The sequence below is a fragment of the Mus pahari genome, chromosome 1, assembly GCF_900095145.1.
Source record: "Mus pahari chromosome 1, PAHARI_EIJ_v1.1, whole genome shotgun sequence".
NCBI lineage: Eukaryota > Metazoa > Chordata > Mammalia > Rodentia > Muridae > Mus > Mus pahari.
The window spans coordinates 116,308,230-116,331,744 of NC_034590.1; the positions used below are offsets into that span (position 1 = coordinate 116,308,230).

The 23,515-nt window shown below is 49.4% G+C and overlaps 1 protein-coding gene across 4 annotated transcripts; it reads right to left on the reverse strand.

The window, feature by feature from the left end:
* Positions 1–10: 10 nt before the first annotated feature.
* Positions 11–21,886, reverse strand: Dpp3 (dipeptidyl peptidase 3). 4 transcript variants are annotated; one of them, XM_021220642.1, is made up of 18 exons: positions 21,825–21,886; positions 20,373–20,647; positions 17,351–17,440; positions 16,742–16,879; positions 15,993–16,067; positions 14,959–15,052; positions 12,216–12,346; positions 11,990–12,120; positions 11,839–11,897; positions 10,932–11,126; positions 10,742–10,854; positions 10,313–10,405; positions 8,975–9,037; positions 8,767–8,891; positions 8,538–8,658; positions 6,902–7,081; positions 2,786–2,948; positions 11–560 (listed from the first exon to the last, which is right to left on the reverse strand). In XM_021220642.1, exons 2-18 carry the CDS (start codon positions 20,640–20,642, stop codon positions 385–387), a joined length of 2,217 nt encoding a protein of 738 aa, XP_021076301.1. In that variant the 5' UTR covers positions 20,643–20,647; positions 21,825–21,886; the 3' UTR covers positions 11–384. The 4 variants fall into 4 exon arrangements, with proteins under 4 accessions (XP_021076301.1, XP_029397201.1, XP_029397206.1 ...); XM_029541341.1 differs by having other exon boundaries at positions 21,820–21,845; XM_029541346.1 differs by lacking the exon at positions 21,825–21,886 and adding an exon at positions 21,668–21,792.
* Positions 21,887–23,515: the final 1,629 nt, after the last annotated feature.

Here is a 23,515-nt window from a genome sequence, read left to right on the forward strand (position 1 = left end):
CACTGCAGACATGGTAGTTGTCATATTTATTTTTCTGGCTATAAAAGTAATACACGAAGAGCGCTGGATTTGGTGAGAATGCTTTGAGTCCTGGCTCTGTCACACGCCACCTGCCGGATCTAGAACAGTCACTTTCAGAACTGCCACCTTCCCATGTGGAAAACCGGACTAGGCACCCTATTGAGCTCCAGCCATAGATGGTGGTGCAGAACGAGGAACTGAGGACATCCGGTAAACTGCAAAGTGCTGACAAATGGAAGGGTCGCATCACCGCCCTCTGCTGAGGTAGCACCAAAGGCCAAGCTCCTGCCCCTCCCTCCCTGACTCCTAATCACACACAATTCAGGGTCACTGACAAAGAGGGGAGAGACCACACGGATCTTCTCAAGCCTGGCCAGGTGGGGCCTCCTGGACCTGGTCCCTCCAGAATCGGGCATCTGCTGCGGCCAGCTGGATAAGAACCTCCTCCAACTCAGGCCCATCCTCGGGAAACCGCTCACAGAAGGAGCGGATCAGACCAGCGGCTGAGGCCTCATACTCTACAAGCTGTACTTCTGAGCCTAGGGGATGGAGAGAAAACAGCAGCACAGAAAGATGTGGTTACTTAGTAACATTCACAGGGGCAGCGAGTTCTGACTGAACTCTATGGCACAAACTGTTCAATGTTCAGGATAGTTATCTAATTAACTACATCAGCATAACCCTGCCAGGAAGGAGATGGGGGGAGACTTAGACTTAAATGAACTGCCACTTGACCGCATCCTTCCCTTAAGTCAAGATTTTTTGGTTTTTGTTTGTTTGTTTGTTTGTTTTTTCAAGTCAGGGTTTCTCTGTATAGCCCTGGCTGTCCTGGAGCTCACTTTGTAGACCAGGCTGGCCTCGAACTCAGAAATCCACCTGCCTCTGCCTCCCGAGTGCTGGGATTAAAGGTGTGCGCCACCACGCCCAGCTTTAAGTCAAGATTTAAATCATGTCTGGCTTGGTAGCACATCATAATCCTAGCACTCAAGGGGCTGGGGAAAAGGATCATTAATTTTAAGGCTAGCCTAGGAAATCCTGGTCTCAACAAAGCCAACATAACCCCAACAATCACTAATAAACGTGACTGGTAAAAGCGTTCTGTCAGGGCTGGAGAAAGAGTACGCATGCGTGCGTGGCTCTTGTTGAGGATTCAGGCTGCTCTTAGTTTGGCCTCCTGCACCCATGGGTGGCTCACAATCATCTGAAATTCCAGCCCCAGGGGATCCATTGCCCTCTCGTGGCTTCCAAGGGCATTGCATGCACATGGTACATACATACATGCAGGCAAAACAGAAATCAAATAAATAAATCCGAAATTAAATTTCAAGTGCTATGTCAGATCAAACAAGATAGTCTTCAGCCTTTTGAAACTCACAGTGCAGCATCTGCTTCAAATGTCTAGACCATGGGCAAGTTTCTCAGCTACTCTCAGCCTCAGTGCCTTGTGGGTAAACTGGGACATGAGCACAGAACCTCTCCTTTTGTGCTACAGGGACTGCATGGGACAGAGCATCAGTGGGGATGCTCAGCAGCTGCTCTGTACATCTGCGCATCTGACCTATTAAGCGGGCCTGTCTCGAGGTCCCTGGATTCTGGTGGGAATCGTCTCCTGGATCACTCCTCAGCTGCTTAACCTTTGCACTCTGTGTGGCCTGTGGCACTGACAGGTACACAGTGGCGAAGACCACCTGTGTGGATTTCAGTACCCAGATGAAAACTGATGAGGGTATTGTCACTAAAACCAGTCTTCACTAGGCTTGGGGAGTTCATTCTTGAAGAGTTCCTTTCTTTTTTTTTTTTCTTTTTCTTTTTTCCCCCCAGTACTGGGGATAGAACCTGCAACCTTATTTGGTAGTACAAAGCATGCTACCAGTGAGATACAAGCCTGGTCTATTATGAAAACACTTCACCCAGTACCCTAGGGCCTGAAAGTCCTCCACCACCACCATTACCACTACTACCAACTATCAAAGTGCTGGGGGTGGAACCCAGGGCCTCTTAAATATTAGGCAAATGTTCTACCATGGATCACACCCCAGCTCACCAGTACCTTTGAAAACTCCAACCTGTTCCTCGGTCTGGTCCCTTCCACCACTTCCTCCCGAGACCTTTCCTGGACACGCTGAGGCTACAGATGTGATTTTTTATCCAACTGTTCAGAGCACTGTTTATCCTTTAAACATGTGCGATTAATATCTTTGTTGAGTTTTTATCCCTAATGGGCTCTGAACTAGTTCAGAAAATGACCCCAGTTCCATCCACTGCTCCATCCCTCGGTGGCCTCCCTGAACTCTGTGTTATCAAAGCACAAAGAAAGTGAAGGTGAGAGATAAGAGACTGAAGGGGTTATTCCGTGTTGAGGGGCTAGAGACAGCATGTCTCAGGAAGGTGCCATTTAACAGGGACCTGACCAACCAGAAGAATCAGACAGACACAGACCTGAGGGACACTATGCCAAGCAGAGGGTACAGCATGTACAAAGGCTATCGCGTAGAGTGCATTGGAGAGATAGGGCACACAAGGTACCGGCACCATGCAGGCAGGGCCAGGGATTCTGAAAATGGAAGTGTTACTTGAGAAGGGGAACTACCCAGGACATCTCCATCCTGAACATTGCTGATTCAAATTCTCTAAGGTCCTAGGAGGCCTGAGGTCTGTCTGAAAGAATGTGGCAGAGGGAACCCTCCCCGAACCGAGTGCATCATCTGCTCCCTGGATCATCTATCTCTCAGGTAGCTCCAACAGCTGGTGTACAATTCGTTACCTTCAAGGCGAGTGTTGGGTTGAACAATCAGCTTCCGGGACTCCTTGCGCAGCAGTACCGTATCCCTTAGGGTGAGGAAGCACTCTGGGGGTGCATCAGTGACTGCTGCATAGCCCTCGTACAGGGCCCGCCCTGCAACCACGTCCCCCGTGGACTTCAGCACCTGTAGGAAGAAGGAATTAAGTGCCTAGGATGGGAGCTCACCTTGCATCCACAGGACACTGTCAGCAGCCAGGGCCAGTTGTACCTAGCCCTGGAGAGGATGTGCCATGGTTTGTCTTTTATAAAATTTGAGAGCTACAAATCTAATGGCTAAGCTGGGTATGGTGGCACCTATAATCCCAGCACTTGGAAGGCAGAGACAGAAAGATCAACAGTTCAGGGCCATCCTTGGCAACACAGGGAGTACAGCCTGAGCTACAACGTCCTAGATGACTAATTTTTTTTAAAGATAGAGTCTCCATATGTAGACCAGTTGGGCCTTGAATTCACAAGAGACTTGCTCGCTTCTGCCTCCTAAATGCTAAGATTAAAGGTACGTGGCAGAATGTCTGACAGCTACATTTTTTTTAAAAAGCCAGTGTATATTAAGAAGTTGGGCTTCGGGGTTAAGAGATGGCTCAGTGGGTAAGAACCACAAGCATGAGTTCAAATCCTGGGCATCCATGTTAAAAGCTAGGCACTGACGTATGGGCCTGTAATCCCAGTGCTGAGGATGGGTGTACAGGACAGTCACTGGAGCTTGCTGGCTGCCAGTCTTGCTCCAGGTTCAGTGAAAGACCCTGTTTCAAGGGAGCACAGCAGAGAGTAATGGAACAGGACACACATGTGCATATGTCACACAAACATCACACTCAAACACGCACGCACACACACACCCAAAATGAATTTAATGAAAAAAGGAAGAGGTGGGGCTTTTAAAAGCACCCAGACTCCTCCATTGTAAATGGGATTAAGGCTCACACAGAGGCAGCTATGGAAGCATCACCTTTCCCTTCAACCAACACAGGTTCTACTCTTACGTTGTCTCCTCTCACATTTTCTCTTGCACGTTCCTGAACTTTGGTTATAGCAGACTTTCTCACTATCACGGACATCATTCAACTTCTCTTCATGGCGTAGTACGCACCTCCTAGGACTGAAGCCCAAGGCTCAATCCCTAGTCTTGCTTGCCCCCACCTCCAATTTTGTAGGAGACTAGTCTCTCCCCCTGCTATGTGGACTCTGGGGTTCATCTCCCTCACTTCTTGGTAATATGTAATCTCTTCATACATGATCATCACACCAACAAGCCAGACCTGGAGAGCTCAAACTGGAGAGTTAGCTACATGGACGCCAAAGGAGCCATAGCATCAGAAGTGACTGAGGCAGAACAGACTACAGGGAATGGGTTTCCAGTACCCTCAATGGATCATGAAATTGGAACGTCTAGGTCTCTAATCCAAAATGATGTGCTATATGCATCTTCTGGTATGGCATATTTTAAATCACATTTTGTTTATTACACTTTTTAAAAATTTATGTATGTGTTTGTGTTTGATGTATGTGCACATGAGTGTTTGCTGTGTGCAGAAGAAACCAGAGAAAGGCGCGAGCTCCTAGTCTACCATTCCCCACCTTATTCCCTTGAAACGGAGTTCTCACAAATCCGGAGTCAGAAAGCTCCAGCGATCCTCCTACCTGCGTGGTGCTGCAGTTGCAGGGGTACGCAACCAGGCCTGGATTTTACATAAGGGGATTTGAACTCAGGTCCTTATGTTTATACGGCAAGCATTATTACCCATTGAGCCATCTCTTCAGCTTTTTTTTTGAGCCAGAGCCTACCTAGGTTAGCCGCAAACCTTTTGAAGTGAAGGGTGACCTAAACTCCTAATCCTCCAGCCTCTACTCCTGAGTGCTGGGGTCACAGATATGAGCCAACACTTATGCAGTGGTGAGAAGAGGACCCAGGGCTCCATGTACACTACACAAGCACTCTGCCAACTGCCCGATAGCCCAGGCCCTTAGATTACTTATAATACCCAATGCATTGTTCTTGATCCATATTGTTTAGGGAATGATGACAAAAAAATTGTGGATATCCAGTACATATGATATGATTCTCTTGAATATCTGTGTGTTTGCAGTTGGTTGAATTTATGGATGTGGAATTGGGGGCTCCAGAATGAGGACTATAAGAAAAACAGGAATCAGGGAATCTCTGGGCGAAACAAAGAGCCTATGCCATGTCTGAACATGGGGCTGCCACAGTTCCAGCCAGCTAGACACACAGGAATTGAGCCCACTGTTGCCAGACCTTCCAAGAAGTCACAAATACATATTCAACCTAATCTTTGCTAACATCAGAAAGACAAAAAACAAACAAAAAACAAAAAACAAACAAACAAACAAACAAACAAAAACATGGCTTACACTATAAAGAGCTGGATTAAAGATGATGTCACCTTCTGTGTCTATAACATACCGCTGAGGAGACTGAACACAATGAGGTAAGGCTGCCCTGTACAAGGACCAAACGGGGACCCTCACAGTGAGCATGCCTTTATCCCAGCACCAGGAAGATAGAAGCAGGTCAGTCTCTGTGAGTTGGAGGCCATCCTGGTCTACACAGAGCCAGCCAGGGCTATAGAATGAGACCCTGCTCAAGGGACTGATTCAATATTGCCTAGGAGACAGTAGATTTGATTCTTATTCCTAGTGCTCTAACAACAGCATTTGCCATTTGCAGAAAAATCTTTGACTCATAGAAATGTAGCAAAGATGGCAGAGTGAGCTTCCAGAAGCTGCCAGCACAGCTTGTTTGCCACCAATTCATAATCAATCAGATCATTACTACCAAGTAGACTGCAGAACCCACCCAGGTCTGTCCCATCAGCTTTGCCAACGGTGCCCCTGCCTATCTCAGAGTCCATCAAGGACATTGTGCTTCTCATCTAGTGGCTCTTATCCTAATTTATTTTTTTGGTAGCAGAGGATGAAACCCAAGGTCTCACATTTATTAAGTCATACTCTTCTATCCCCAACCCCTAATTTAATTTTATTTAACTTTACAACCAAGTGTTTTAGTTGGGTGTAGCAGTACATACCTACATTCTTAGCACTTGGCAGGCAGAGGCAGAAGCAGGAGGAGGACACAAGTGAAGGCTAGCCTGGTCTAACATAGTGAGTTCTAGGCCATCCAGGGATACATGTAAGACTGTCTCAAAATATTAAAAATTTTTTAAAAAGAAAAAGTAAACAAAAAAGAAAAACTAAAATCGACAAACAGGGCTGATAAGCTAGCTCAGCAGATAAACACGCTTGCTACACAATCCTGATTTCCTGAGTTTGCCCCAAACTCTACATAAAAGCATGAGAGATCAACTCCGCACATTATCTCTGACCTCCATATACACACTGTGGCACATGCACAACCTCTCAATATCACACAGACAGACAGACAGACAGACAGACAGACACACACACACACACACACACACACACACGCACACACACAATTTCAAAAGCAAAAAGACCCCAAACTCCCACATATTTTACCTAAAGATGTTTTCAATCCTTTCTGGAAACAGATGGGCACACAATCACAAAGACATACTTTGATTCCTAATTCAAACAACCACAACTTTAGGACTTATGATGTGTGAATTGTTGAACAGAGTCCCGTTCTTGTAGAAAGTACTACACCATAAAGACAGTTTCCTCATGGAGCCGGAGAGATGCTACAGTGGTTAAGAGTGCTCTTCCAGAGGACCTGGGTTTGATTCCTCCGACCCACATGGCTGCTCACAACCCTAGGTAACCCAGATGCAAGGGACTCAGTACCGTCTTCAGCCGCCGCAAGCGCCAGGCCTTCCTTTCCAGTCTTGCTCACCATCACCTGCAGCAGTGTTACTGCCATTCAGCTCCTGTCATGGTCTGAAGGCGTCCCGCTTACTTTGTTTCCCTGTTAGCTGTCTGCATTCCTACATGCCCATGGGAGAAACTACGCACAGCTATTCTGTCACTACAGAGACTTGCTGGATGAAGGAACCGTCCAGGAGGTTAAGAGATACTGACAGGTGGGAGAGAGGGACAGAAAGAGGCTGGTGGAAGCCAAGACAAAAGACCTTCACTTACCTGGAGTCTCCGCAGGAACCGCTCCAAGGCAGGTCTGCCCACTGACCGGATCTTGCTGCGGTCCAGGTGGACCCGCGCATCTGGGCGCCCATCAGAGCCTGTGGTGGGAGTGACGGTCACAAGTCCTTCGCCAGCTTCCAGCAAAACCCTCAGGATCACAAACCGGGCTTGCATGTGGGCCTGCCAGGGGAAAGAGGCCGTGTGTAGTGGATATTGAGTGCTTAGTGCACAATTTGCTAACGTGTTCAACATGCCAATCGTCAGATGACATCATCTGTTTATTCCCCCTTACCCTGGGGGTCCACTCTGCCCACTCCTCTCCCTTCAATTTCTTCCTTTCTCCAGTGTTCACTGATGCGGGCTGTGTGCAGAACCTGGTACCCTATTCCCTCTCATCACTTGCCTCGCCTCTCAATGCTTCAGGCAGCAGCTACTCATGGGGTCCCTCACTAAAGACCCGGAGGACTCACTTTCCCCATCTTTTTTGTGCCCAACAATGGAACTGAGTAGGCACCATTACCCCACGTTTACATATGACAAAACATTGAGACCCAGAGAAGTGAAGTGACTGGTTCAAGATCACACAGCTACTAAGGGAGTCAGGAGTCAAACCTCAGTCCAGACTCTAAAATGTGTATTTTCTTTTATGTGTGTTTGTGGTGTGCACACACACATAATTTTCTTTTCTAAGTTTTTAAAAATGTATTTCATTTTTATATGTATAGGTCTTTTGCTAACATGTATGTGCACCACATGTATGCAGTGTCTGTGGAATCCAGAAGAAGGTACTGGGTTCCTTGGAACTGGAGTTACAGACAATTTTCTTAGCTGTCACCTGGATGCAGGTCCGCTGGAAGTGCAGCCAGTGCTCATAACCACTAAGCCATCTCTCCAGCCCTCTGTTTTCTTTTGAGTTGGGGTCTTGCTATGTCGATCAGGTTTCTCAGGTCACATGAACCCCCAGGTTGTAGCTCCCTGGTAGCTTCAAGGCTTTAGTGTGGACCCCTTGATGACATACTGACTCCTCAATGTAGTTATCTGATTTTGTTAAAAAATTAAAATAAAAAGCCCAGCAAAGTGGACTGATGAGTAAAGAAAGAAAGCCATGCAAACCCGACAACCTGAGTTTGATTCCCAGGACTCAAAATGGAAGGAGGCAACTGGCTCTCCAAAACTGGGCACACACATGTGCACACACATAATGTAAGTTAAACAAAAATCAAATCACTGTTGGTGAACATAGTTTCAAACTATATGTTGGCCAGGTATGGTAGCACACATCTTTAATCTCAGTACTCAAGACACAGAGGCAGAGGGATCTCTGTGAGTTCCAGGCCAGCCTCGTCTACAGAGTGGGTTCCAGAACAGTCAGGGCTACAGAGAAACCATGTCTGGAAAAGCATAAAAAACAAAACAATAACAAAAACTGTGACTGAGTGGCTGAGCCCAGTGGAAGGAAGGACTACATGAATTTGAATCCTGACTCTCTTCTTCCAGCAGAGATGTGATAGAGCTTTACCCACAGTAGAGTCTGGGGTTAGAGTTTAAGTTTATCTGCCTTGGGGGGTGCATTTGGCCCATCCCTGCAACCAGAATCCTGATAGTGGTCACATGGCAGGCTCCTCGCCCGTCCCACCTGTCGCCAGTTGGCTGCCTCTGGGGTGTAGAACTCCAAAGCCAACAGCCCAGCCCGAACCATGTTGAGCCAGTTCACGTAGATTACATCTTCTGCATCAGCTCCCTCAAAGCCAAAGATCCTGGTGGGGCGGAGACAGGGATGATAAAATTAGCCCCATGCTCCGGTACCTTCAGAGTGGTCCAGCGTGGGGACTCAGCCCACCGCCCCTCCAGCCCATGGTTCCTACTCCAGCACTTGGGGGTTGAGACAGAGGTAGAGGCCCACACTCTCGGCCCGGCACTCTTCGTAGCTGGAGGCGATGGTGCTGAATTTGCTATCCCACGTCTCTCCACTCCTGTACCAGCTCTGGATCTAGAAGGACGACCCAGGACCCAAGATCAGAGCCTGCCTGTGCCCCCTGCCCCGGCCTCCTGGCTCCACAGGGGCTCTCTTACCTGCTCCCCAGTCTCTGGGTTGATCACAGTCTCATGGTCAAAGTTGAAAGCACCTTTCTCATCCTGTAAAAGAAAGGTGGTGAATGCGGGGGGTGGGCTAGGGGACAGTGCCCCTGGGCAGGATCTGAGTGGCTCAGAAAGATAAGGAAGGGGAAGCTCTGAGGGCATCCTCAGAGCTCTGGGATGCCAACTATTCCCTCAAATCCCTCAGCAGTTAGGAACCACCCATGCACTTCACTGTACAGGGGGGAAACTGGGGTCCAGGAGGGAGGGAACTCACTCTTCAGAGCTGTGGAAGAGACACCCAGTATGTGGGCCACCGAGCATGGCTGCTTCTCCCCATGTGCTTCTGGGGCTACCACACAAGCTGCCTACACGGCCCTCCCCGCCATGCCAAGCGTCTTCCACAGTGACCTCCTGGAAAAGCCTATGTCACCAACACACATCACGGGTGGGAAGAGAGGGAGGCTCAGAGACCAAGAGCCCCAGTCTGGGATCAGCACGAGTAACCTCTGTGCCTCCCAGATACTAACAGGCTGGCTAAAACCCCACTGTGCCGGGCTTATGCTTCATCTCCCCTTTTTTTCTTCACAGGAGTTCATAGAATGGTGTCAGGAACCCCACTGTACAGATGGGTCCACTGGGACCCAGCCAGAAGGAAAGACGTATTTAAGGCTGTGGCCTGACTATAACACTGAATGAGACACCATGCTAGGTGTGCCCCTTCAGCTGCCCTCTGGATTCTCCAGACAAACCAGAGGCAGCTCTGTCCCTCCCTCATCTAGGGAGCCCCACCAGTGAGAGCAAGCCCAGCCCAGAATCCCATTCTCACTGATGGACCTTACTTTCCTACGGTTAGTTCAGCTATGTGGCTCCATGTTGGGAACCTTCGAGTCTCCCCAGCATGCTATAAAGTCTATCAGCCTCTCCATGATACCCAAGTACAAGCCACGGGGGCGGGGGGGGGGGAGGGAAGCACTCTGGGAAGACAGTCCCTTAGGCTGAAGAGACGTGAGCTGACCTCCCTACAACATGCTCCAGGAGCCCAGAGAAATGAATGGGCAAACAGGGTTCTCCAAGATAGCTCAACTGATGGCTGCTGACCAAGAGGGATTGCTGGGCTCAGGCTGGGGAAGGTCCCCTTGAAGTGTGACTCAGGCGGTCCCTAGACAGAGACCAGGAGGGGCCAGGTTCTGCCGCTGCCCGAGCCAAGGCCGCAGGCACTGTCTGTCTCTGCACGTTGAGCCTGTATTTTTCCAGATACTGAAGGGAGCCATGGCTCCCTAGGAATGAACAGCTTCACCTATGCGTGGGACAGGTCAGGTGATCCCTGCTCACCTGTACAAAGAGCTTGCCGCTGCCGTGGCCCAACAGCTCGTGTAACCCCACCTGCACATCAAAGGACGGCCCCTTCCAGCGGATATACAGGTCCTGTCAAGACAAACAAGGACCCCACTGACCGCCACCACCTCACTGTGGGCACAGTGCACACCAGTCCTCCCAGCAAGGCCCATGTGGGCAATGTGTGCTCTCTGAGAGCCAAGCTTATTCCATTTCACACATGTGGAGCGACCCATCGCACCCCCACAATGACCCTCCACTGTGCACCCTGTGAGAATGGAAGCTCCCAGTGACAAAGGGTCAGTAACATGGCAGGAAAGTGGCTAAGCCAGAACCAAAGCTGGACTCTGATTTCACCACAGTGCTGGCCCACATGCCTTCCCAGACTTGTACAGCCTAGCCCGGGCTCAGGTAGCCAGTGCCCACCTTGTCTTCTTCCTCCAAGAACGTGAGTTTCTCCCGCTTTGTGGCATAGGCCACGGCCAGCACATTCCCCAGAGATACATTCTTAAAGCCTTCTGTCTGTCTCAGGTCATCATCTAGAAGACAGGGGTGAGGGCTAACAGAGGGAAGGGCAAGAAGAAGCACTGATAGAAGGCTGAGGGGAGGGACTCACAGTTGGGGATGTTGATGCCCGCAGGGATGCCAGAGCCAGCGAAGGTGAGGACGTCCAGCGAGGTGAAGTCAGGGGTGAGGAACTTGTCCTTCTCAAAGGCAGGAGGCCAGGGCAGCTCCTTCAGCAACTGCTCAGCGCTTGCGACCAGCCGCTCGAACTTGGCACTCATTGCTTTGTTTACCATGGCCACGAAGCCTGTGGTGGTGGGGGGAGGGTTTGTGGGGGAGGGCTGTGGTTTGCCAGCATCCTGGGATCCCACTGCACCCTCCCCAGTTCCTCCATGTTGCTGGGGTCCGCAAGCCCCAAGCCCCAGGCCCCACACTGGAAAACAACAGGCAGAATTCCTTCATGTTCCTCTGACCTCATGTCTGAGCTCCTAGGTACGGCTGGCACTTTCCTTCCTCCTACCAGGCTAATCTCTGGATTTAGTAACTCGATATCCAGCCTCTCTATGCAGAATGGGGAGAGCGAGTAGGCAGAGACCAGTCTGAACCCTCCAGCCGTCTGCTGTCGCTAGGGATGAAAGCTATCCCATCAGTCTCACGGGCGTGGCATATCCACCCCTCCCGGCTGAGGACTCGGTGATTCTCAGAGGTCTGACCACTTGGTCACTGAATGGATGATGGGAAAATCCAGGCTAAGAAATCATGTTTGCCTTGTCAGGTCAGCCACAAAAGGTGTAACAGCCAAATGGCTCAAAGTCAGGGCAACTGGGCTCAGCCAGCACTATGGTCAATCCACAGGTTAACTTTGTGCTACACAGTGCCTGGGACATTAAATAAACTGACCCAGGCTGCTGTCATCACTTCTAGGAGAAAGGACAGAACTCTTGAGGAAGAATGTGAGAGTGAACTTGGACCTGTGCGAAGGGATTTTCACCCAACCTCCCTGCCCCACAAGAAGTTACCTTCGAACTCTCCTCGGGAGCCGAAGGGGTCACGGTAGCTCTCAATGAAGCCAATGTAACTAGAGGAGGAAAGAGGAGAGATGAGGGCAACCTGGCAGAAGGCATGGGGTGGGGTGGGGTGGGGGTGGGGGAGCAGAGGCTGGCACCTCACCTCTCTACAATGGGGCCTTTGTCCTGAATCCAGAAGCGGGAGCCCCTCTTATGGGCCTCAATGGAGCCCTGGGTGAAGCTCTCCACGTACTGGGCCAGCATTTGCTCCTGGTGGCTGTTGGCTGCATAAGCCTAGAGGTGAGAAGGGCTTTGGTCAGTCCTGGACCATCCACCTTCGCTGCCCAGAGGGGTTTTGAGTGGCCCACTCTATCTCCAGCCAGCCCTACCTTAGCTTTCTCCAAGTGTTCTACCACCTTCTGGAGGATGGGGGCATAGTCCCCCCGGGTGACCTGGAAATGGTTCCCCTGGAACTCGTATCTCTTCAGCTTGGAAGTCAACTCAGAGTCGAGAGCAGGGTCTATGGAATGAGGCGACACTCAGGGAAAAGGCTGACACTCAGGGTACAGGAGCAGCGCACCTCTGCGGGCTTTCACTCTGGCCCACTAAGAACTTTAATGGCTCCCCATTGCCAACAGAAATTAGGATAATTCAAACATGCATATATTAGAGGCTAGGGATGCGGCTCAGTTGACAAGGTGTGCGCCTAGTATGCACAAAGCCCCAGATTTGATTCCTAGCACTGCATAAACCAGGTGTGGTGGTACGCATCTATAACCTCGGAGCCTGGGAGGTGGAGACGGGATTACAATGAGTTTGAGGCCAGCCTGAGCTAGAGTAAGACCTTGTCTCAAAGCACACAGAGGCTGAAGATATGGCTCCGAGGGTACAGGTTCTAACCATCAAGTGTGACAGTCTGAGTGTAGTCCCTAGGTCCTCCACAGGGTGAAAGGACAGAGTCAACTTTTGTAGATCATCCTCTGACTTCTATTTCAGGACATTTGTGCACAGGCTAAATGTGAAGGAAGGAAGGAAGGGAGGGAGGGAGGGAGGGGAGGAGAGGAGAGAGGGAGGGAGGGGAGGAGGGAGGGAGGGAGGGAGGACGCACACACAACCAGCAGAGTATGATCCTGCACACTGCACCACCATCAGTTGAGAGGTAAATTAGGAAGAGAAGGAGTTCAAGGTCATCTCAGATATATACTCAAAGTCATTTCAATTAAATACACAATAGTTTAGAGTGGCCCCAAAGATGGCAGAAGATGCTATCTCAAAAAAAAAAAACAAAACAAAAAGATAACCTCCACAGAAACCTATTACTCCAGCGGGTAGCATTGCATGCCTTTAATCCCAGCATAAAAACAACAAAAGCCCAATACTCCATATGTACACATACCAAGAGTTATGATGGGCAGATCTCTCTAGTCTACGGAGTTCCTAGACAGCCAGGGCTAGCTATATAGAGAAACTATGTCTTGGGGGATAGGTGTGGGGAACACATTTTGTTCTTGCAAAAGACCCAGGTTGAGTTCCCAGCACCCACATCTGGTGTCTCACAGCCATCTGTAACTCCAGTCCCACAGGAACTAGCACCCTCTCCTGGCCTCGAGCACTTTCAAATACACTATACACATAAAAATAAATCTTCAAAAAGAAAGACGAGAAAGAAATCAATCTTTGAAAGAAACAAAAGAATAGGGGCTGGAGAGATGGCTCAGCGGTTAAGAGCAACGACTACTCTTCCAAAGGTCCTGAGTTCAAATCCTAGCAACCACATGGTGGCTCACAACCATCCATAATGAGATCAGATGCCCTCCCTCTTCTGGGGTATCTGAAAACAGCTACAGTGTAGTTACATATAATAAATTAATAAATCTTTAAAAAATAAACAAAAGAATAAAAAAGAATCACATCTTAAAACTATGAGAGCTGAGCATAACTGGGGAGCTGAAGTCTGTGACTCCTGATTGTGAGAGACAAGGAAGGGACCACTAGCCAAGGATGACAGACACTGAGGTCATCTTCTAGAAGCTGTTTCAGTATGTGGAACAGACTCCAGGGCCTTGAGCACTCAAGGCCAGTGTTCTACCTTTGATTCATATTCCCAGCCCCAAAGTCACTCCTGGCCTGAAATCTGTGCTACAAGCATGGGATCTATTTCAACTTGCACTGCAACATGATCCCTTCTGTTTCCCGGACCTGTGTCCCTTTTTTTTTCTTTCTTTTTTAAAAGAGTTGTTTTTATCTGGTGTATGTGTACAAATGTGTATGTATTTATGTGTGTGTGTGTGTGTGTGTGTGTGTGTGTACACAAGAGCACATGCACACATGTACATATGTGCATCACATTCATGTCTGGTACCTAGGATGCTGGTAACCTAACCCAGGTCCTCTAGAAGAACAAGAAGTGCTCTTAACTGCTGAACCATGTTTCTAGTTGATGTGTCCCTTTTTTGTCAAAACAGACTTTTGTGCTGTCCCCTCCTTTTTGCTATCACCCTGTTGCAGCTCACACTGTCTCTCTGCCTGGAGCGCATATGGCATGTTCATTTGCTATATGCGTATACCCAGCATTTCCACATTGAATACCTGAGTATTACCAAGCACTGGGCACTGGGTACTGGGCAAGACTCTGACAGAAACACACAGCCCATTCCAGCAGAGGGCTTGTCATCAAGACACAGACCAACAAGGGCACCAGTGCGAGTGCTGGAAGGATCCCTGAAAAGGAGCCACCCACATCCAGCTGTGGAATGGAGAGGAGCTGGCTGGGTAAGGAAGATGGGCTCGCAGCTGTTCTGGTCAGGAAGTAGGCAACAACCTGTATAAAGACTTGGTGACTAGACGTAGGAACCAGAAGCTATAGAACATGGCTAGAGCAGAGTGTTGGAGGCATGCACTGACTAGGGATGTGGATGGGTGAAAACGAGGGAGCAGAGGGTGACACAGAGGCCTAAATATATTCGCTATCCTTGCTTTATAAACCAGGCAGAGCCAGTCAGAGACCCGCGACCACCAAGAATTGGCTCACATTAATAAAGGACTCTGGAGAGTTGAGAGCCACTCTATTGCTGTATGAAGAAACAACTGACACCAAAGAGCTCTTTCTGCTGGGACAACTGGGCTGCGCACCTGTGTTGAGGACTGAAGCCAGCCGCACCTCATAGTGGGACTTCCCTTCCTGGTCGGCAACCTTGAAGAGCCGTGTGTTGTATGCACTGAGGTTCTGGGGGGAAAAAAAAACAGAGCAGTGTTTGGAGGATGGTGAGACCAAGGAAACTGAGGAGAATGGAGGAGTGGCCATCCCAAGACAGTGAGGCAAAGTAACTAGGCTTCTCTGAGGAACTTCCCAAGCCCACAGGGGAGGGCACGGGATGGCTGCCATGCAGTGCACCCCACAGTAAACGCTAACTTAGTACATGCCTTTAATCCTAGCACTCAGGAAGCAACGGCAGGCAGACTTCTGTGTGTTCAAGCCAGCCTGATCTATATAGTGAGACTTTGTCTCAAAAGAATAAACTAATATAATCTACTGGAGCTGAGAGGTGGCCCAGTGTTAAGAGTGCTTACTGTACTGCACTTGCAGAGGACCCAGCTTTGGTTCCCAGCATGTAAACAGAAGTCACAACTGTCTCTAACTCCAGCCTCAGGTTAACCATGGGCTCCTACATACAGGGGTGCACACTACATACTTCAGGCACACACACACACACACACACTAAAATAAACAGACTTTCTAATTTAAAAATACATATCTAGGGGCCCACACATGATCCCAGAAGATCAACTTCATGTCACCGGCAAGCACCTTTGCCCCCTGAACACTAATGTTCACAAGCTTGGCTGTGCGAGGCACAGAACCACCTCAGTTAACTCTTAGCTGTGTGGGATCGACGCGGGAGACAGCCACAGAGCTGTCATGTGGCCCAGGAACACAGGACAGGGTGGACGGACGCATCCTGGCACACGTGTGACATCTCCGTCTTTCTGATTGGTGCAGGCTTACCTCTCACACAAAGAGTCCTTTAAGTCTTTTCCTTCTCAAGGACCTAAGGTACCCGTATGTCTCTGAGTTCAAGCTGGGACCCAAGGGCAGGTGGCAGTGGTGAAGGGGTAGAGACAAGAAGCCCCATCAAACTAGTGTCCCAAATCGCCAATTCCCAAACCTGAGAGTCCAGAAAGTCCTGGGCCAGCTTGGCATCTTCCATGGTACAATCCCCAGAGAAATAGGTGGTGACTCCCTGTTGGGGAAGAGACGGTGAGAGAAAAGGTGCCCGGAGAGACAAGAGATGAAGCTACTAAGGGCGCAGAGCAGACCCTGTGAGGCAGCTGACGGCTTCCTGCCTAGGCTTTGCGTGTCCTCCCGGCACCTCCACCCTGCTCCGTCTATTTCTAGGGAGAAAGGTTATAAAACAGATTTTCATCTTGGACATTTTCAGTATTTTCTTCTTTGAGGTCAGGTCTCACTATGTAGCCCCACTCCAGCCTCAAACTCACACTTCTGAGGGCTGTGATTACAGGTGACACCAGGTGTGTGCCACCATGCCTAACTCAGTCTTCCCTCCACCCATCCTCTCTAGCTGGCCCACCTCTAAGGCTTGCCTCGGCTTCTTCCCACGCAGTCCGAGCAACCCCTAGAGGCAGGGACCCTGAATTCCCCCCATCATTCTGTCCTAGACTCCCTTCTCCTCATAGCTCTTCTCACCTTCCCTCTCTGTGCATTCACATCCCGCCAGGACAGACCTGGAAGAACATTCTAGAAACATTCCATGAGGTTCTCTGTGGTGCCAAGTGGCTTTAGTTCGAGAATAGAGGGAAGAGCCTCCTGTCTCCTATCATCAGCTGCCCTTCCATGCATACCAAGAAGCCTCAAGGATGCCTCCACTTTACCAAGTTCTTGGAGGGCGGGGCTCACCTCCTTCCCCAGCCCAAGATGTCGGAGCCTCGGTTCCAGGGAGAACATAAGGTCCCCACAGGTCTGCCAAAGGTCCCTGACTACTTCTGGCTGCTGCTGGGCAGCCTTACTCCCCAGGATCACACGTCCCAGCTTTTCCTGCAAGAAGAAAGGAGGGCATTGGTCTGCCCACATGTCCTTCAGCCTCCCAGAGCCTCCCTCTCCTTGAACCTAAGACATATAGGCCAGAGAACAGCAGCAAGCCCTGATAAGAGTTGAACCTCAGGCTACCACAGAACTACTCAATCAGACACTGCATTCAACAGTACCAATACAGGCATTAAAATCTGAGGAAGCACAGTGCACGGACTTTGCCTATCCCAGTGATGACCAGCAGGTGTCTAACCGCTCACATTTGCACAACCTGCACTTGCTTGGCTCTCAGATCAGAAGTCTGAACGGATTGTGCTTTTTCCTTTATGTGTCCATCTGCAGCACCTGGGGACGCTGAGTGACACCACAGTCCCAGTGTCCCAGTGACAGGGCTATGGGTTGCTCTGCACCTTTGACTCCAACAAGGGTCCCTTCTTTATTCTCTAACCACAGCCCACTGCTGTCTCCCCAACTCACCTTGGGCAGGTTAGGAACAAACTTGGTGTCACCAAAGGACTTGTAGTTGCCCATGTTGGAGTAGACCCCTGCTGCGTAGACCAGGAATGCCTGCAGAGTGGAGACAACATAATATCAAACATATGAGAGGACTCCCTTTCCCTTTTTTTTCCAGGGCATACCAGTGTGGGAGAGGCTGAGAAATCACAGGGCAGAACCCTGACTCTAGGAGGCCCCAGTCTGTCCAAATTTGTTGTCACAGATGGATTTTTTTTACCCCCACCCTACTGGGTAGCAAAACTGGTTTCAGCAGCTACCAAACAAACCTACCTAAGCTGTGACAGCAAGAAGCTGCTTCCCACAGCTCCAAGGGGAGGCGTGTAAGCTGGCTAGGCCAGTCAGAGAACCAGCTTCTCTTGCTATAGGCTGACTGAGAATGGCTTGAGAAAACCGAGAGACGGAGATCACATCTCAAAATAGCGTCCAACAACTGAGTCTAACTGCACCTGCAGCCTCCTCTAGCCCTGGACCTTGCAATTATGTGAGCTAATAATTCTTTTTTTGTTGTTCTTTTATTTTGTTTTGAGACACAGTCTCACTGTGTATTTCTAGCTATTCTGGAACGTACTATGTAGACCAAACTGGCCTGTAACTCACAGAGATTTGCCTCTGTCTGCCTCCCAAGTGATTCAGTCACAGGCATATGTCACCACACTAGGCTCATAATTCTCTTTAAGCCACTTTGTATTGGGTTTCGGCTACTTACCAACAAAGGCATCCCACTAAAAATAGTTAACCCTTGGGTAGTACTTCCTAATTACAGGCATTCCCACAGAGATTTGCTCTTTTTAACAGTAGACGAAGGCCCACAGACAGGACGCAATAAGCAAAAATTCCAAAGACATGGAAGAAATAGTAACCTTGGCTCAGAAATAAACAATCTGATCAATTTCTTCCCTTTATAGAAAACCAGGTCACATTTCTACACATTCCTGGTGGGAATGTAACATGTTGAACTATTTTTAATAAAAAGGTCTCACTATACAGCCCTGACTGGTCTCAAACTCTGCAGATCAGGCTGGCCTTGAACTCACAGAGATCCTCCCACCCTTGACTCCAGAGGGTTAAAATTAAAGGTGTGAACCACCACCTGTGGCCTTAGAAGATAATTTAACACAATCAGATCATTATAAATGTTCAGAGCTGCTGGGCAGTGGTGGCGCAGGCCTTTAATCCCAGCACTTGGGAGGCAGAGACAGGCGGATCGTTGAGTTCGAGGCTAACCTGGTCTACAGAGTGAGTTCCAGGATAGCCAGGGCTACACAGAGAAACCCTATCTCAAAAAAACAAACAAAAAAAAAAAGTTCAGAGCCTTCAACCCAGCATTCCTATCTCTCCAAACAGTTCCCACTTACATACTTACACAAGAATAAGCATTGTGGCATTGTTTGAAAGAAAAGCTAGAAACCACCTAAAATGTCCAGAATTTAAAAAGAGGCAGAGGCAAGTGGATTTCTAAGAGTTTGAAGCCATCCTGGTCTACTGAGCAAATTCCAGAACAGCCATGGAGCGACCCCGTCTTGAAAAACCAAAAAACCAAAACAAAATAAAACAAAACAACCAACCAACCAAAAACACCCAAATACTTATTTGATTACAATGTACACTGCTTTAGCGTGTTTCAGAGCCAATAAACAAAATGGTCTTTCACAGTCCTATAGGATTTATACCCAAATGGAAATTCTCCAGGACACAGAGCTCTGCAAAATGAGCAGGTTCCAGAACACGGAGAACATGATGTAAGAAGTCAAACAGGGTTGGAGAGAGGCTTCAGTGCGTAAGAGCACTTGCTGAGCAAGCATGGGGACCTGAGTCTGAATATGCAGCACGCACATCAAAAAGTCAGGCACACCACGCACACATGTGACCTCAGCACTGGGAAGGTGGCTGTGTACACAGCCCATCTGGGAGCTTGAGAGCCAGTCTGCCTCGTCAGAACAAGCTGCAGGTTCACTGTAAGCCCTCGTCAGGGGGCTGAAGAGATAAGACCTCTTTAGTAATTGAGACCTCTTGGTGAGGACCCAAGTTCAGTTCCTAGCACCCATGTCAAGTGGGTCCTATGCCTCTTGCCTCTATGGGCAACACGCACTGACACCACATACACATAACAAAACAGATCTTTGTAAAAGAGATCCTGCTTCAAAGGAGTATACTTCTCTGCTGGTGTCTACATGTTTGACACTTGCACATGTACACACAAGACTGTCATTTCACATTTTAAAAAAAGTAAGTTAAGCTGGGCAGTGGTGGTGCACGCCTTTAATCCCAGCACTTGGGAGACAGAGGCAGGTTGATCTCTGTGGTTAAGGCCAGCCTGGTCTACAGAGTGAGTTCCAGGTAAGTTAAATGGGGGCCTGATATACTGTGCACATACAAGTATCAGTATCCAACGCACTTACACAGAATGGAAAAGGACCAGCTACAGTGCCTACCTCTGACAAGACTGAACGTGTGTGACCTTTTGTGTTTTGTATGCTTCTGAACTGATGCAATATACTAAGATTCAAGTATGTTATATGGCCAATACATCCACAGACCAGAACTAAGAGACAAACAGAACATTCTACCCAGGTCCCTCACAAACCCTTGATGTCTACCCAGACCGCCTTCCTCTGTCCCTCAGTATCAGGTGTACAGTCACTGCAGACTGCCAAGAACTGTGTACCTAGGCTGGCCTCAAACTCACAGCAATCTTTCTGCCTCAGCCTCTCAAGTACGGGAATTAAAGGTGTGCGCCACCATGCCTGGCTTGCTTCCCTGTATCTTGAAGCAGGCACTGAAGCTACAGCTCTCTCTCTGTCTCTCTCTCTCTCTCTCTCTCTCTCTCTGTGTGTGTGTGTGTGTGTGTGTGTGTGTGTGTGTGTGTGTTTGAGCTAGCACCCTTTAGTCTAATCCCCAACCTAGTTGTAGAGAGAGATCTATGCCCCTTGTTCCTGGTCCTTCGCACCCTCTCAGGAAACCAGGCTAACCTGTGAGAACTGACCTGGTACTCTTCTTCAGTAAGGCCCTCAGCCAGGGCATGTTGGCGCAGCTGGTCAGGGTCCTGGGCACGGAAGAGGCGGCTAAGCAGGGCATATATGTAGGGGGCTTCAGGTGATGTCTGGAGCAGCACAGCCAGGCCTCCATACCAAGCGGCTCTCGACAGGTGATGGGCATAGAGGCGCTCTGTGGGTGACAGCAGGCGGAACGCCTCCCTGCAGTCCAGGCTGGACACACCGATGTCATTGGGCAGGATGTACTGGGTATCTGCCATGAGCCCTGCAAGAACACATCACAGTCATCTCAGAGATCACGGCATCTTCGCGTCTGCTCTGAAATCTCATGAGCTAACTAGCTTCTTCCACCCAGAAGCCCAGGAGGGAGTAACCCAGTAGCATCCATCCACCTGAAATGCTGTAATTCAAAGGCTCAAATACTTAGCGGGCCAGCTTTGGCCTGTGGCCTCTCAGACTGAAAATCTGAATCCAACCACTTCATATTACAGATGAGGACACTGAGGCCCAAGGATGCCAAGCAAATGAAGGAAGAACTGGCAGAACAGAGCCTGGGTACTAGAATCCCAGCCCTGGCCACTCCCTGTCTCATCTCCACCTTCTCAGATTTCCTAGTCTCTGTTCTGAATTTCCCAACACCTCTAGCACATCACAACTGCTGACAAGGGCTTCATGCTGGATATCCGCCCCACTGTCCCAACCCTGCTCCACCAAAGAGTCTAAAACCCAGGCCAGCTGCTTCACTTCCCTGCACTGCTCTTCGCTTCTCTGCAGAACTGACTGTGAATATGGCACCATGCTCAACAGCTGGGTATGAAAACTAGAAAAGGCCTTTCCAGGACCGGAATGTGACCCAGTTGGTAGAGTCTGCCTAGCCAACAACCAGGCCCAGGGTTAGATTCCAAGGTCATTCTGGGGTATATGAAACCCTGTCAAAAAATAAATCAAAAACAGCAATGATATTTCTTCCCAGCTTTTCCCTCCCAGCATCTGCCCCAGTCTCATCTCATTCTTCAGCCCTTCATTATCCTGTTTTCTTCTGTTGCTCTGTTGGGAAGCCATATAAGATCACAACCCATTTTCCAGATAGGAACCATATAACATTTGGAAAGCAAGCAACTTATCCAAAGCTTTTAGCCCAATTGGGACTCAAGGAATTCCGAGCCCACCACATTCTCCACGCTCCGCCCCTGGCTAAAGGACACGTTTCCACCCTCAGTATTCCGCATTCGCGCGGCTCCGCCCCATTTGCCCCTTCGTTCGGAAAGAAGTGTTAACTCTTTACTGCCTGGAAATTCTCCTTGCCCGAAAGCTGGGAGAGATTTGGAAGAGGCACTGAAGGGTGGACAGAAAGAGGACGATCTTGCATGCTCAGCCAGGCCTCGATCTGATCTCCTGAAGATGACACATCGTGACCCCAAAACCAGGGCGCCGTACCTCACCTGCTGCAGCTGCTCCGTTCGCAAACTCACTTCCTGCTTCCGGCTCCCCGCCCCATTCATTGGGACACAAGCCCCGCCCCTACCGACCAGTAGTCTGGCCCCAGGGATCAGACGGACAGCAGCTACAGCCAGTAGACGAACCGAAGATAGTCCCTACCCTCGTCTTCTCCCCGCCCCCAAGCGCTACGGGTGGTGTCTGCTTGCAAGGACCCTGAGGCCTTGGCCTTTTGTCTGCTGGCCCTCACCGCTCAGAGGCGTGGCGTAGGGCGGTGGTTGGTGTAGAAGTTTGAGTTTCTCAGTACACCGCGAGGCTGCTGCCTGGTGCCGACAGAGGGGACTGGCAAGCCCCAAACATAAGGGTTCCTATACATTGGGAGCCTCCACACATGTAGCTGGGACCCTGCTCTCTTTGAGCTTTCACCTCCAGTGTCCCTACCCTGGGTTTGGCAGTTAGCATCCTCCACTTAGAGAAGAATATAGTAATGTGGACCCCCTCCTCTCTGGATTTAGGGTTTGGGGATGCTATTTGGAGACTATGAAACTCTTACAAAGAGTGTAGGCTGTGCGAATAGTAGTCCCAGCCAGCCAGGGGTACAGAAAAATGCTACAGGTGCTCCACTGGGTCGCCAATGGGCCTAGAAGCCATCCTTAAAACAATGAGAGCCCCAGTTTCCTCAACACACTCGAGGCCAGCTAGTAGCTGGCATTTTCTTAGTGTGACCACTTGCCGGCTAGAATAGAAAAGCGGTCTCCGGTGACTCTGACTTGAGGGCAGCCCAGGATTCAGACAAGCATATTGTCTACTCTTGGTAGTCTGGGAGGAGTCTTTCTGGGTGACCCGTGGCTCTCACAAGTACTTGCTGACCAGACGTGGTAAGTACTGCAAAGAGACTGGGGCCTGACTTAGGTTGTCTATGGTCCTACCAGCAGTGTGACTTGAGATAGCTCACTTCTCTTACTCTGGAACACTGTCAGCTTTACTTCAGGACTACTCCAAGGGATGGGCAATCATCAAGAAGTAGTGCTGTCCCCTAGAGTTGTGTAGGAGGTAGTGTCTCGGGACTAGAATCCAACACACCTTCCTTACCTTGCCTATTTAGAGGGCCCAGAGCAACCAGTGCCCGACACAGACACCAGCCCCTCATTCACAGAGGGGCTTAAGGTCAGCCTTGTCACCACAGCGCTAGTAGCTCTCTGTTCTGATTGGTGAGTGTCATTATAAGGGGGAATTCTGTAAACATGTGTCCTGAGGAAAGTCCTCTTCTTTCCTTTTGCTTGCTCTCGTTGTCTCTAGACTGGGTATAAAGTTGTCTGACTGAGATTCATTTGAAATGTATCCGTAACCAGATAGGAGAAGGAGGGGTATCCATAGCCACCAAGGGCAAGTTCAGGCAAATGAAGGATCCCAGTACCGAAGACCCCCAACCAAGCTGCATGGTGCCATGTTATAACTGCAGTTAACAGGAGTGCATGTTAAATGAAGTCCTTTACCAGTGGCTTGCCATATAGAATTTCATTTAATTCTTGCAAAAACCCTGAGATAGCATATCACTGTTGTACCAGTTGCACGGGTGAGAGGACCTTTGATTTTCTAAGACCTTCCACTATACTGTTTCCACTCCTGCACCAACACACACACATGCACACGTTCTCTCTCTCTCTCTCTCTCTCTCTCTCTCTCTCTCTCTCTC

Bases quoted from the DNA above. Each gene is read 5' to 3' on its own strand.
- Dpp3 (XM_021220642.1), bottom strand. From the start codon at position 20,642: ATGGCAGATACCCAGTACATCCTGCCCAATGACATCGGTGTGTCCAGC. The intron at 16,880-17,350 runs GTGAGTTGGGGA...TTCTTCTTGCAG, and splicing joins TTGTTCCTAACCTGCCCAAG to GAAAAGCTGGGACGTGTGAT. The intron at 10,855-10,931 runs GTGAGTCCCTCC...CCTGTCTTCTAG, and splicing joins GGGCATCAACATCCCCAACT to ATGATGACCTGAGACAGACA.